A 12,922-nucleotide genomic window follows, 5' to 3' on the forward strand; every position below is an offset into this window, starting at 1 on the left:
AAAACAACAAAAAAATAAAAATCATTGAAACCCAAATTCGAAACCCATTTCTGCATGCAAAAGTGCGAGTTTCGTACGTTGCGTTTACTTTTGCCAGAAGTAGTAAAGGACCAAGTTTTTTTCTTTTTCTTTTGTAAAGATGGAACATGCTTGATGCTCTTATGCCAAAATTAAAAATAAAAATAAATAAATGAAAAGTTAAGATATAATTAGCTTTTCATGGTAATTAATTCATAGAAAGTGAGGAATTTTAATGGAAAGAGAACAGATAATTCTAAAAAATGGAAGGAATGTGTACTTTCTCTCTTTCTCAGCCCATTTGAATAGTAAAAATATAATGAAATGATTTTAAATAAAAATTAAAAATTAAATTAAAAATTATTAAAATATTATTTTTTAATAATATTATTATTTAAAAATTTAAAAAAATTAAATTAATATTTATTATATATTTTGTATAAAAATTTAAAAAAATTATAATAATAAAATGAGATGAAACTGTTTCTATATCTCAATTACCTTTTTCAAGTTTTTACCTCAGATGCCCAGCAACAATTCATGTTTTTTTTTATTCTAGAAAATTATTAGGTACTCTCGATATGGCGTAGTATTTTTATATTACCACAAAATATGATGTTACTAAAATTATTTATGTAAGTATAAAATTTAATTGACATGACATTTTATGATAAAATGATAATACCACATATCTATATTCTGAAGATATTTAATAATTAATTATTTACTTTAAGCATGCGTGTATTACACTGCAAATACAATGAAAGAGAATCATAAAAGAATTATTAAATTTTTTGAAAGAAAATGAAAACATTGATTGATTACTATATATATGATCATTCGAGTCGGGATAAAGATCAATCTATCAACTATAGAATATTAATGGAGTTTTGTCTCTTTTTAATTTGCAACAAAATGGACCATTAATTTTTTATAGAAAAAGTTGTCATTGCAAAAAACATATTCATTGCATCCATATGTGTGTGTGTGTATATATATATATATATATATATATATATAGAGTCTTGCTAGGTATAAGCGAGTTCGCACATTAAATTGTGTACCGATGTTTACATAGTCTTTTTTATTGAAAAGAAAAATAAAAGAATTTTTTTTTTTAGAGAATAAGAAGGTCATCTATCTTGTAAAAATCATTTTCGTCTTTAATTCACACTATTTTATTAAACAGATGCATTATATGTCAATATCAGTGTGTGAATTGATGCACAAACTCGCTTGTAAGAAGACTTTTTTATATATATATATATATATCAGTAGATGATAGCACTGTTTGTTGACTAAGAAAGTTGATATTTGGAATGCTATATATATTAATATATATTTAAGAGCCTTGAAAAATTGTTGAGTAAAGAAACCTTAATATATATTTATATATATATATATATATATATATATATATATATATATCATCTTGGACAGATACAGAGTTTCTGTACTTGGGGGAAAAAAAATGCAGAAGTTCTTTGACAAAGTCTAGAAGCAAGCAGCTTTTTGCATGCGTTTTACTAAATAATATTTGCAAGATTAATGTCCAGCTGAACAATTTCATGTGTTCTCATTGCAATAAAAGACAATCTTTTGTGATTAGTATGATATTGTATGAGTAAGCTGCTAGCTAGCTTGTTAATATCAATAATTAAATCTATTTTTTTTTTTACGTATATTATATTGATTCAATGGTTAATTGGAGAGAAAAAAACAAATTAAAGAGATTAGATGAAGATGAAATGATTTTGCAGATAGGCCGAGACAATTGGAATCATGTTGAAGGCTCAAAAATTGCTAGGAATAGATCATCACTAGCTAATGTCTATAGCTATAGAGCTGTTTCATCCAACAAAATAGATATTGATGAATATTTATTTAAGTGGCATGCATGCATGCAGGCAGTATATATATATATATATATATATATATATATATATATATATATATGCATGGATGAATGAATTATATGATCTTACTGCTCATAATGTAGTGGGTGTAGTTCGATCGGCCTTTATTTATGGCATCTTAACGTGGGGAAGGTATCTCCTCCCATGACAATATGACCAATTATTTTATTTTTTTAGAAAAAAAGGTAACACCATTGAGATCTGATTGATTAGATTACATATATGGTTGTTATAAATTAAGTCTTTATCAAAATGTTTGAATTCCAGTTTGGACCCACTCAACAACTAATTCTAAAGTATTCATTATAATCAAAGACAAACTTTTATATTTATATATATATATTTAATAAAGCCATTCAAAATGTGGTGAGATAAGCACTGCCTTTTTTTTAAAAAATGTATCAAAGATTTCTAGGAGGGCGGCTTACAATTTAATAAACAAAGTCATAAATTAAATTTCACGATATTAATTTATTGAATATTTTAATATTATTTTAGACAGAATACAAAATATATTATAGATTTATTTTATAGAGATTTACTATGTATCAGACATTATTCACTCTCACACCTCACACCTATAACTTTTTCATAGAGTGTGAGAGTATTTTTCATAGAGTATGAAAGTATTTTTCATAGGATATGAGATGGTGATAAATAGTGATTGATGAGAATAATTTTTCTTATTTTATGTGTTTCTTTTTTCTTTCAGATATTTTTGGAAGCTTGATCTCAAAGATAAGTATAATTCACCATCATTTAAGCATTATTCTTTTATCAATTTCATATATGTTATTAAAAAAATTGATTGCCATGTCAAATTTAAATTCTTATCTTAATTAAATTAAATATTGTCATGCAGTAATATAAAAATATATCCTCCATATTAACTTGTAAATGAAAATTTGTTACTAAATAAAAAACAATAAAATAAAAGAATTATGGATAATATTTTTATATCCGATCATCTTATTTGTAGTTATAGAATGTACCATAATCGTAATTTTTTTTTAACAACAAAAAATAAGTAAATATAAAATTTATATAAAAAAATTAATTTTTATAATAATAAATTTTATTATTTTTCAGAAAGAAAGTGCTATAATTACACAATCTATGATTATATTTAAAATGAGAGAAAGAAATGCCCTCGTCTATTGGCGATTCGGCAGCATCCCCTATTGAAAGGAAACAAATTCAAATGCTCCAAATGGGCGTTGACCAGAATTCTGGCCAACAATCCTTGATGCGTAGCAAATACCATAAAAGGCTGACCAACTACCATTTTTACAGTTTTCGTGGCCAAGTTTCGGTTTCCATGTTCAAACGTTAGGACGACATTTTTTTGCTTACAAATAGCACCAGCCAGCATCACTGTTGCCTTCATCTTGGTTCAGATGGCTCGTCTCCCGAAGCTCCCCTTTTTATCTTCAACGCTCTCCAAGCTAGCTTTCCTTCTATCTCTTGTCATTCTTCTATCTCTTCCTCTCGGTTTCTATTCTGAGGACGGTACCTTAAGCCGTCACTGCTTGGAGAACCCTCCAGTAGTTAACTCCAGCTATGGAGCTGGGTCAGTACACAAAATTGGAGGCCACAAGGCTTACGTTAGTGGCCATCGTCATTCCAAGCTTGCAATCCTACTTGTTTCTGATGTTTATGGTAATTACCTGCTTCACTATTTTGTTTCTATTGTGAGTCAGGACGGCATTTCTATTCGAGAAATACCTTAGCTTTGATTATATACATGGTGCAGTATGTTTGATTAGTATGTTAGTTTTAATGTAAAGTAGATCTAAAGTATCACGTGAAGTTTGTGAGTTTTATCTTCGTTTATGCACAGTTCTCTTTTTAAGATCTGGGTTTTGGTCACTTGTGGCTTTTCATGGTTAATTACTTTGTGGAACTTGATTTTCCTTCGAATCGCTCGCATCATTATAAGGGGATCGTTTCATTTTGCTTCTTGGCTTTGCAAATTGTTCTACTGGCTGTTTCCGTTTCTATTGATAAAAGTATCATCTTTAGAATTGGATTCATTATCATTTGCGCTCACTTCATTCCATATATTTTTCCCCTTCGAGGGGAGGGGGAGGGGGCGGGGGTGGGGACTACATTTTAAATGAATAATCAATTAATTCAAAGAAACATGTGCATACTGGGAAATTTCTAAGCTTTTTCAGTTTCCAACTTCATATTCTCAATTAAAAACTCCCCTATATGGTTTTAACAATTTTTGTCTTCTTTGCAGGATATGAAGCTCCGCATTTGAGGTATGCCCACTTATCAACACTGCCCTCCTCCTCCATTGATTAGCTAACTTCTTAGTTATTACCTGGAGTCTTTGTATGCTGTCTCTGGACCTCCTCCTTGCCCCTTTTCTGCTTTGTGTTACTGCAGCTCACTCAAATTGATACATTTTTTTTTTTGCTTCCTTTGGCCATTGACAAAGAATATGTTTATGCAAATGGAGAAAAAGCTGGTTTTCAATTAGGAAAAATTTCTTCTTTCTAACATTTAAACTTGTTTAAATATGGAGAAGATCAGGGATTACGTAGAGCAGTACTTTAAATTAAATATTCAGCCAAGGCTTAAGTAGAATTCTATAGTTTTTTTTTTTTTATAAGTAGAATTGTATAGTTTAGTTGTAGGTCTCTCAGATCTGGTGAGTGCGAAATTCTAGACAGCTTAGCATGACCTGTTATCATCTAAATTCAACCGGGGCTTTCTTGGTTGCAAAGCTCAAATGGGAAAACGTTTGATTCCCATAGATTCTATGTTGGTCTTTTTAGACAATTATTTGCTGATTTTGACTTAATAATAACTGCACTAAGACTCCGTTTGGATACAAAAATGGTTTCATCTCATCTCATCTCATTATTACAACTTTCCTAAATTCTCACACAAGATATAATAAACAATTCAACTTTTTCAAATCTCAAAACAATAATAATATTAAAAAATAATATTCTAATAATATTTTATTCAACTTTCATCTAAAACCATCTCATCTCACCATCTAAACGGGGCCTAAGTGTTCCAGTCACTGTTTTAAATACTGTACCATACCGGCCGGTATGATCGAAATATGCCGTACCGGCCACTGGTCCGGTATAGGTATTACGTATATTTCATACCGGCCATACCGGCCTATATTTCGGCCTGTACTGGCCTGTATTTCGGTCCGTACCAACCGATATTTCGGCCTTTATTTTATTTTCATTTTTTCAAACTACAAGCTCATTTTTTTACCCTCAATTCAAACTAGACTATTTATAATATATTTATGAATGCAATGAAGTTCCCATAATCTTTTGGTGTAATAAAGCTTTTAGTTACATGTACTAATATGTCAATGGAAGAGTTTTGTACCTAGGCTACTGAAATCCCATAAAAAGTAAATGAATGAAATTTGGTTTTCTGATACATAAAACTTGGATGACTCTAATAAGCTTCAACGTTGAACTCTCATACCATGGAGGAATAGATTCCTCACCCCTACGTGTCATGACTTTGTTTTGTTCTGCTTATGGTGCTGGCACTTCATTTTCAGTAAATTCAATATTTAATTCCCAGAAGAGTGAGGAAATTGAACAATACTTATATGCAGCTAACGGCAATTGAGGTTTCAGGAAGAACATGCTTTGATCCCCACTATTTACTGCTGCTTGATTCTGTTATTTACTGTGATTGATTTTTTTTTTTTTTTAATATTCTTCAATTTCTGATAATAATCCTTATTCTAATTTATGGAAATATGCATGACATTGGACGGTACATTGATTCTGCATACATGAATTTGACTGCATTTTTTCTTTTAATATTTATGCTGAGTTCTTTCAACTGCCATTCCAAAGGAAAATCGCTGACAAGGTTGCTGAATCTGGATTCTATGCTGTGGTTCCTGACTTCTTCTTTGGAGATCCCTTTGTAGCCAATACTTCGAGGACAGTCCAAGAATGGTTAAAAACTCATGGAACAGTTTGTACCCAACTCTTCTCAAAATAAATCTGAAGTTATAATTAATTGTCTGTCATGAATTTGGGTTATCAATTATCTAGCAAATGTGATTTATTTGCCATTGTCTGACTCATAAATCACGATGTGAGTGTAAAATTTGCATTCAGATCATATTGGCATAGAACACTCTGCCATGAATCCTTCTCCTAGTGTTGCTATAATATTCCTCTCAACCGTTTGCTTCAGGATGACGGCTCCAAAAATGCTACGCGAATAATTGCTGCTCTGAAAAGAAAAGGCAAAGTTGCAGTTGGAGCAGCAGGGATTTGCTGGGGTGGTGAGATCTCCAATTACCTTTTTCTGATTTTTATTTTTTTATTTTTTATCTTCCAACCCTTTTTTGGCTTGGATTATCAAGCTGAGGATATCTGTGACTGAAGCATTCACGAGGTAACTTGGCTAAAATATTAGTCTCTTGTGTTAATTTTTTTGTTTTTTTTCAGGCAATGTGATTGTGAAAGTGTCAAAGACTCATAACATTAAAGCTGCAGTGTTGTTACACCCTTCATGGGTCACTCTGGATGATATTGAGGGTATGGATATTAATACAAATTTAAATGTTAAAGGTTCACCCACAGCAGTCTTGCACTCTCACATAAAATGCCACTGGAATGTAAGGCTAATAATCCTTGAACAGATACAATACCACAAAGGGATTACACATAAGTAATCCCACAAACTGACGTGGTTTCATGTGATCCGTTAGATCTGTTTTACAATAAAAGTAACTTTACAATCTGACAAATCACATCAAGCCACATTTGTTTGTGAGATTACTTTTTGTGTAATCACTTTGTGACTAGAGTATTTCTCAATTGTAAATATCTAGCCTTGTACATCTTCTGGGTATCCATAAACACCTTACATGTGGAGATGAGAAAATTGCCCTAATTTATCTGATACAAAAGAGTGGTAGGAGAGCTGCTTCAAGTTGTAGTGAAAGATTTTCAAACGGGCTTGGCAAGCTTTATAGAAGTTATTATAATCCTATGCACTTTCTTTAGCATTTAATGATACAATGCTGGTAAAACTTTCAAATGCTTATCAAAATTTCCTTTTTCAGCTGTCAAGGTTCCTCTTTCCATATTGGCTGCTGAATTAGACAATGGCACTCCTGCCAAACTTCTCAAACAGTTTGAGGAGGCTCTATCCAAAAATAAGGTGAGGACCCCCCAACTTCAGATACTGATTTTTGGCATGCTGCTAGACTATAGACTATGAGCCTTGCACGTGACAACTTGTTTATGAAATTAATATAAATGATACCTAAAGATAAGCTTCTGTGAGAATTTTGAATCATGATCGCGAGGATTAATCCGATAGGTTTTAAACAAGTTTCTGACTTGGATTAATGCTTCCAATTTGCAGGTTGATAATTTTATCAAGATATTTCCCAATGTTAAGCATGGATGGACAGTAAGGTACAACGATACCGATCCGGTGGCTGTGAAGGCTGCTGAAGAATCCCATCAAGACATGTTGCATTGGCTGACCAAGTATCTCAAGAAAACATAATGGTCCTTGGAAGTGAATCCTGTTTGTAATCCTAGAAATTTTTTACATGAACTGTAATGAACCTCAAAGACTTCTTTTTGGCGGCCAAGAATAAATCTTAAATGTGTTGTTTGATTGTTTGAAAAAAATCATTATAAATATACGTTGATGTCTTTCATTTACATAAACCTAAACAAATTGGAAGGAGTAATCCAGACATGTTACAGCTGAATCAACGAGTTCTTCTATTTTCATTCAGTACACAGAAAATCCAAATTGTTTTGCAATCCGAGCACGAGATTACAAGACAAGTAACGATACATTTATATTTCTTTTACAATTATTTTACAATTCAATTAATAAAATTATTTCACTTTATTAAAAATAATTTTAATTTTATATAAATATAAAAGAATGGTAAACTTTATCATTTTGCTTATAGAAATTTGGTGGAGAGAGAACCAAAAGTTAAGCCGCCAGCAGTACAGTGTGTTGACATATATGCAAGCGAAGCGAAATGGTGTTGACAAATATACAAGCAAAAATGGTCAAAAAGGCATGAAATTGGAGCAGTTTTATTAATGTTATTATGGATATGAAATGGCACTATCCCTAACCTAATGATGTTTAAGTGGTTGATTCAAATTTGAATGAATGAATGTCTGCTTGGGGTGGGCGGCGGCGTTCTTCTTATATCTGGAAGAGCCTGTTGGTTAAATGGTTGACTCGATCTCTCCAGTCCAATTCAGAAGCCTTACGAATATGATGGCGCGTTCCCACCAAACCAACCTTGGTAATGGTGTTGGTAATCTTTGACCTCAAAAGATTACACACGCGTTTTGGATGATCCTTCCAGCAAGATCAAGATGCTATGCTATTCACTGTTGTAGGCTGGACTCCCCCTTTTCCTTGTTTCACACACCTATTTACTTAGAATTATTGTGTATCGAAAGAATTAATCTTTCCATCAGTCACTATTCACTACATACACCTCACACTCAATAAGAAAAGAAAGAAAAAACTATCAGGTGTGAAGATGAATAGTGACTAATATATAACAAAGCCCAGATAATTGTACCATAGCGGATTGGTTTTGAAGCCAAAAATTATCAAATCAAGAAATTATCAATATAAAAAAAAGAGAAGATCGACATGAAAGAAGCCAAAAATTCAGAATAGTCACTGGCAAATTTCCGTAATAGATACTATCTATTTGTTTGGATGTGACAATGCGATAGAACCAAAATATTGTATACAAAGTATTAATATCCATCCACGAGTCTAGGTCCTCTTGGATATATACCATTACTAGAGAGAGGATTGCTGGAGGCGAGGAAAGAAAAAACATTGAACTACAAACTTTAGAATGAAATTTAATTGCTATGAAAATGTTCATAGCATAAATAATAAGTTAAGAGCAATTAAGAAAGAATGAAGATGTAGTTGGAAAATAAGAGAAACTGGGAAATGACAATGGGTGGGGGGTAATCCAAGTTGGGGTGGAAGTCAAGGGTGGATCCTAGTGGAGAGGAGGCGGGTTGGGACAGGAGGGATATGATCATTGGAGGGGAAGCTCGTTGGTGAGTAAGAGAATGCGATGAGAGAAAAAGAGTGTTCATTGACAACCATTTGATTGAAGCGATGAAATAACACTTTTCACCATGGGATCTATTCTGCATAACAAATGCAAAAGTTGAAAACCCTGGTCCCTAGTCTAATGTAAGTGAACAATGCGGTAATTGGGAAAGGAAACAAGTATCAATGAACGTAAATATTTCACATTGCACAGATAAAATCATTAAAAACAATTCAATACTACTACTAGAGCTTCCAATCTAAATCAAGTATCTCTTAGGATCTTAATAATTTAAGATTTTAGTTGCATCAGGATCGTCTCAGCCTTTTGAGATCCTAAATCAAAACAGATAGGGATTTTGTGACAATGGTTTTGAGCAACATGTTACATGTTATGGAAGCAACCAGCTTAAGGAGAAAAATCACTGGGCTTGTTTAACCATAAATCATATCACACTGCATGATTTTCTACAACCAATAGTTCAACGATGAGTAACCTGAATCAAGTATTTATAGAATACAGCAAATACAATACTCATCCACCCCGGGCTTCCCTTCTAGTGGCATCATGAAGTAGCTCAATGTCAACTCCCTCCGGAGGTAGTTGAACATATCTCACAACTGACCCCCTGATGAAACAGTTCCTCACTGAAAGCTGCCAGCCACGAAGCAAAAATTATTATTTAATTCACCTAGAGATTTTATAAGATCGCCCAGAACAAAAGGAGAAGTAACATACTTACAGAACCTCAATAAATTACTTACGTAAATAAGTTTTTTTCAGCACAATAAAACTAAATGGGTCTAATTTTCCAATTAATCATATTCCAATGAACTTGGTGTGTACATAATTATAATTTCAGAAGCCAATTCAAATCTTTCTCTGCACTTTTCCCCAAAGTTAAGAAGTTCAAATCATTCCAAATGCAAGAAAATATTAACTCTCAAGTCCCACTTCTCAGCTCTTGAAAAGCTTGCCCATATGGATACTGGTCTTGAAGGCTTCGGGGGTTCAAAATAAAAATTCTTTTGACAGCCAACAGTTATTAAAATAAAAAGGTTAAAACTTTCTTTGGAGGGCTAAATAGTCTAAACAGAAAGACCCTTGAACCTTGATTAGTTTGTTGATGGAAAGAGAACAGCGTTAGAAAATGAAAACTTGAAGGATTATAAGTAATCTGACTAGCCATACCTTTCATTTGGAAAAAAAAAAGGTGCACTATTTTCAGACCTCCAAGTAAGGAGAAATTAGAAGCCAAAGCACTCACTTCAGGTACAGAAAAGGGCTTGTGATTTACAAGGAGTTGTATGAGCTGTTCTTAATGTGTCAAGGCTAACTCCTCCTACCAATAGTCTCATTATTGTCTTTACAAAACCCATGAATCTTCAATTTCTGTTGTCAGACTGAGCAAAAAATATTATTGGAACATTTGTTCTTGTGTGTTGGGGTGGTTTTTTTTTTTTTGGGGGGGGGGGCGGGTGGGGTGGTTATGGGGAGAGATCTTTCGGATATCTATAAACTCAAGACTTATCATATTACATCCATAACTCCCCATACAGGAAGACATCACTCTCATGGATATCCAACTACGATTAACTAAAAGTAAAAATAAGCTTTTGCAAAAAGCAATAAATGAAAGAAAACCTTTTAAGAGTTGCAACTAGCTCTAACAGAGTCCATCACTAGAAGTTAACCCACAAAACATAAAATCTTCATTCAGGCTCGCTCAAATATGGGCCCTAGATCCCTTTTCTCCATTTACTTCTTTTTTCATATTTACTACTGCCAAAACAAGTACCAAAGCCCAGATTATTAGATCAGACACCAGACTACCCCCTTATTTGCAACTACGATCATAAAAAATAACCTTCCATCATTTGAAGAATTAGCAAATATTATATCAGAACAACACAAATATCAAAACACAATCTTTTTTTTTAGGGTTAATTACACTTTGCCCCCTCGAACTTTCATTCAATTCACAATGTGCCTCCGAAACTACTAATTGCATCAAAGTAGACCCTCAAACTTTCAAAACTTCTCAATCCCCCCCTACTGTCTACCAATAGCATTAAATCTAACGGAAATTCACTACAAAGATATAATTTTCATCTAACCATCTAATTTTCATCAATTAACGATTTATTATTACTTTTTATCTACTTTTCACTATTATTCAATATTTTATTATTACTTTTTCATTACTATTTACAGAATACCTCATAATACCTCATTATTTAATGATTTATGATTTATTATTAATTGATATCATATATTATTTTATATTTTATATGATCAATGATAATAAATTAGATGAAAATTACATCTTTGCAGTAAATATTATGCACATGAGCAGCACGTGCAGTGAATTTCTGTTAGATTTAACGCCGCTCGTAGACGGAAGAGGGGGGGCATTGGAAAGTTTTGAAAGTTCAAGAGTTCACTTTGATGTAATTAGTAGTTTTGGAGCCACATTGTGAATTAAATGAAAGTTCGAAAGGATAAAGTGTAATTTATCCTTTTTTATTGGCACCAGGTGTCCGGGAACAGCGTCCCGAATAATCCCAGGGGTGCACCGGCCCTCTGCAAAGAGTTTTCAACAAGTACACTTTGGGTAATTCAAGGAAAAAATTCCCACGTCCGATGGCCCCTAGAGATTGTTTGCACCCACGAAAATTTGAACCTTAGACCAGGGAGCATACCCCAAGCCCAAGGCCTTTACCACTTGAGCCAACCCCTAGAGGTTTCAAAACACAATCTTAGCAGTATAGGAAACATAAACAGCTGAAATTCCCAAATCCATATTTTCAAACTACAATAGTATACTGTCTAACTGCTACCAGTAAACCCGCTGGCATTTAAAATGCAACTAGTCCGACCAAGAACATACAATAACAAAGACTCATAATTTAAAAACACTACACCACATATCAGTTAGAAGAATATATTTCCTAAAAAAATTAGAAGAATATATGCACGCATAGATTGACCCACAGAATCATAAAAGTGTAATAAACCCTAGATCATGAAAACACTAAAGCATAGAAAATTGAAAAAAGAAAAAAGAATGAGAAATACCATGTGGGGATACTTGTCCTGGTCGACAACCCTAGTGTTCTCGAGCTTGATGTTGAGGTATTGATCAACGGAGTGTAGAGTCCCCCTGATTGCAAGGTCATTCTTCAACTCCACCGTCACTTCTCGCCCCACCAAGTCCTTGAAGTACGAGAAGAACAACTGCACCCAGAAAAATTAAATCCAAATGAATGGCTCGGGAAAGAAGAATTTGAGAGAAATGGAGAGGGACATCAGAAAATTGGATACTGGAAATAATAACACAAAAACGGAATTAAGAAAAAGCAAAAGCAAAACCAACAGAGAAAGAAAGAAGTGAATAAAGAAAATGTCTACCATATTTTCTTCGGAGAGAGAGAAAGAGATTTGGACTTGGATTTGGTGTGTACGCTGGAGAGGAAGTCCGGTGGCGGAGTCGAGGTTTCTACTACACTTGTAGCTGAGAAAAGAGCGAAGGGACCCCCAGAAATACACCTACAAATTAAAATTCTATAAAAACTAGTAAGATATGATATATTTTTTATTATTGAATTATTTTTTATTAAATAATTTAGTTACTGACGTCACCAATTTGCATATAGGATTGGTCACTTTTCATTTGAATAAATCTTTAGAGTAGCCACAGTACAGCTGCTGGCACACACTTGACGTGTCTGAAACGATGTGTTTTGTTGAGTGATTGATTGACGTCTACGATCTATTTGACATTTTGAATTCATTTCTTTTTTAGAGAAAGAGAGAGAGAGCTGAGATGAGAGACAGAGCAGATGAGAGAGAGAGACCCGGCAAGAGAGAGAGCCGGATGAGAGAGAGAGTCAATGAGAGAGAT

At 33.2% G+C, this 12,922-nt stretch overlaps 2 protein-coding genes across 2 annotated transcripts; one reads left to right on the top strand and one right to left on the bottom strand.

The window, feature by feature from the left end:
- Window positions 1-3,149: 3,149 nt before the first annotated feature.
- LOC109010923 (endo-1,3;1,4-beta-D-glucanase-like) lies at window positions 3,150-7,624 on the top strand. Its single transcript, XM_018991891.2, has 7 exons — window positions 3,150-3,593; window positions 4,180-4,201; window positions 5,786-5,909; window positions 6,135-6,225; window positions 6,392-6,481; window positions 7,012-7,109; window positions 7,317-7,624. The coding sequence occupies exons 1-7, from the start codon at window positions 3,332-3,334 to the stop codon at window positions 7,461-7,463; spliced, it is 834 nt and encodes a 277-aa protein (XP_018847436.1). The 5' UTR covers window positions 3,150-3,331; the 3' UTR covers window positions 7,464-7,624.
- Window positions 7,625-9,204: 1,580 nt separating this feature from the next.
- Window positions 9,205-12,563, bottom strand: LOC109010925 (sm-like protein LSM2). Its single transcript, XM_018991893.2, has 3 exons — window positions 12,430-12,563; window positions 12,097-12,255; window positions 9,205-9,672 (listed from the first exon to the last, which is right to left on the bottom strand). Exons 1-3 carry the CDS (start codon window positions 12,430-12,432, stop codon window positions 9,553-9,555), a joined length of 282 nt encoding a protein of 93 aa, XP_018847438.2. The 5' UTR covers window positions 12,433-12,563; the 3' UTR covers window positions 9,205-9,552.
- Window positions 12,564-12,922: the final 359 nt, after the last annotated feature.

Source organism: Juglans regia, chromosome 11 (genome assembly GCF_001411555.2).
Source record: "Juglans regia cultivar Chandler chromosome 11, Walnut 2.0, whole genome shotgun sequence".
Classification (NCBI taxonomy): Eukaryota; Viridiplantae; Streptophyta; class Magnoliopsida; order Fagales; family Juglandaceae; genus Juglans; species Juglans regia.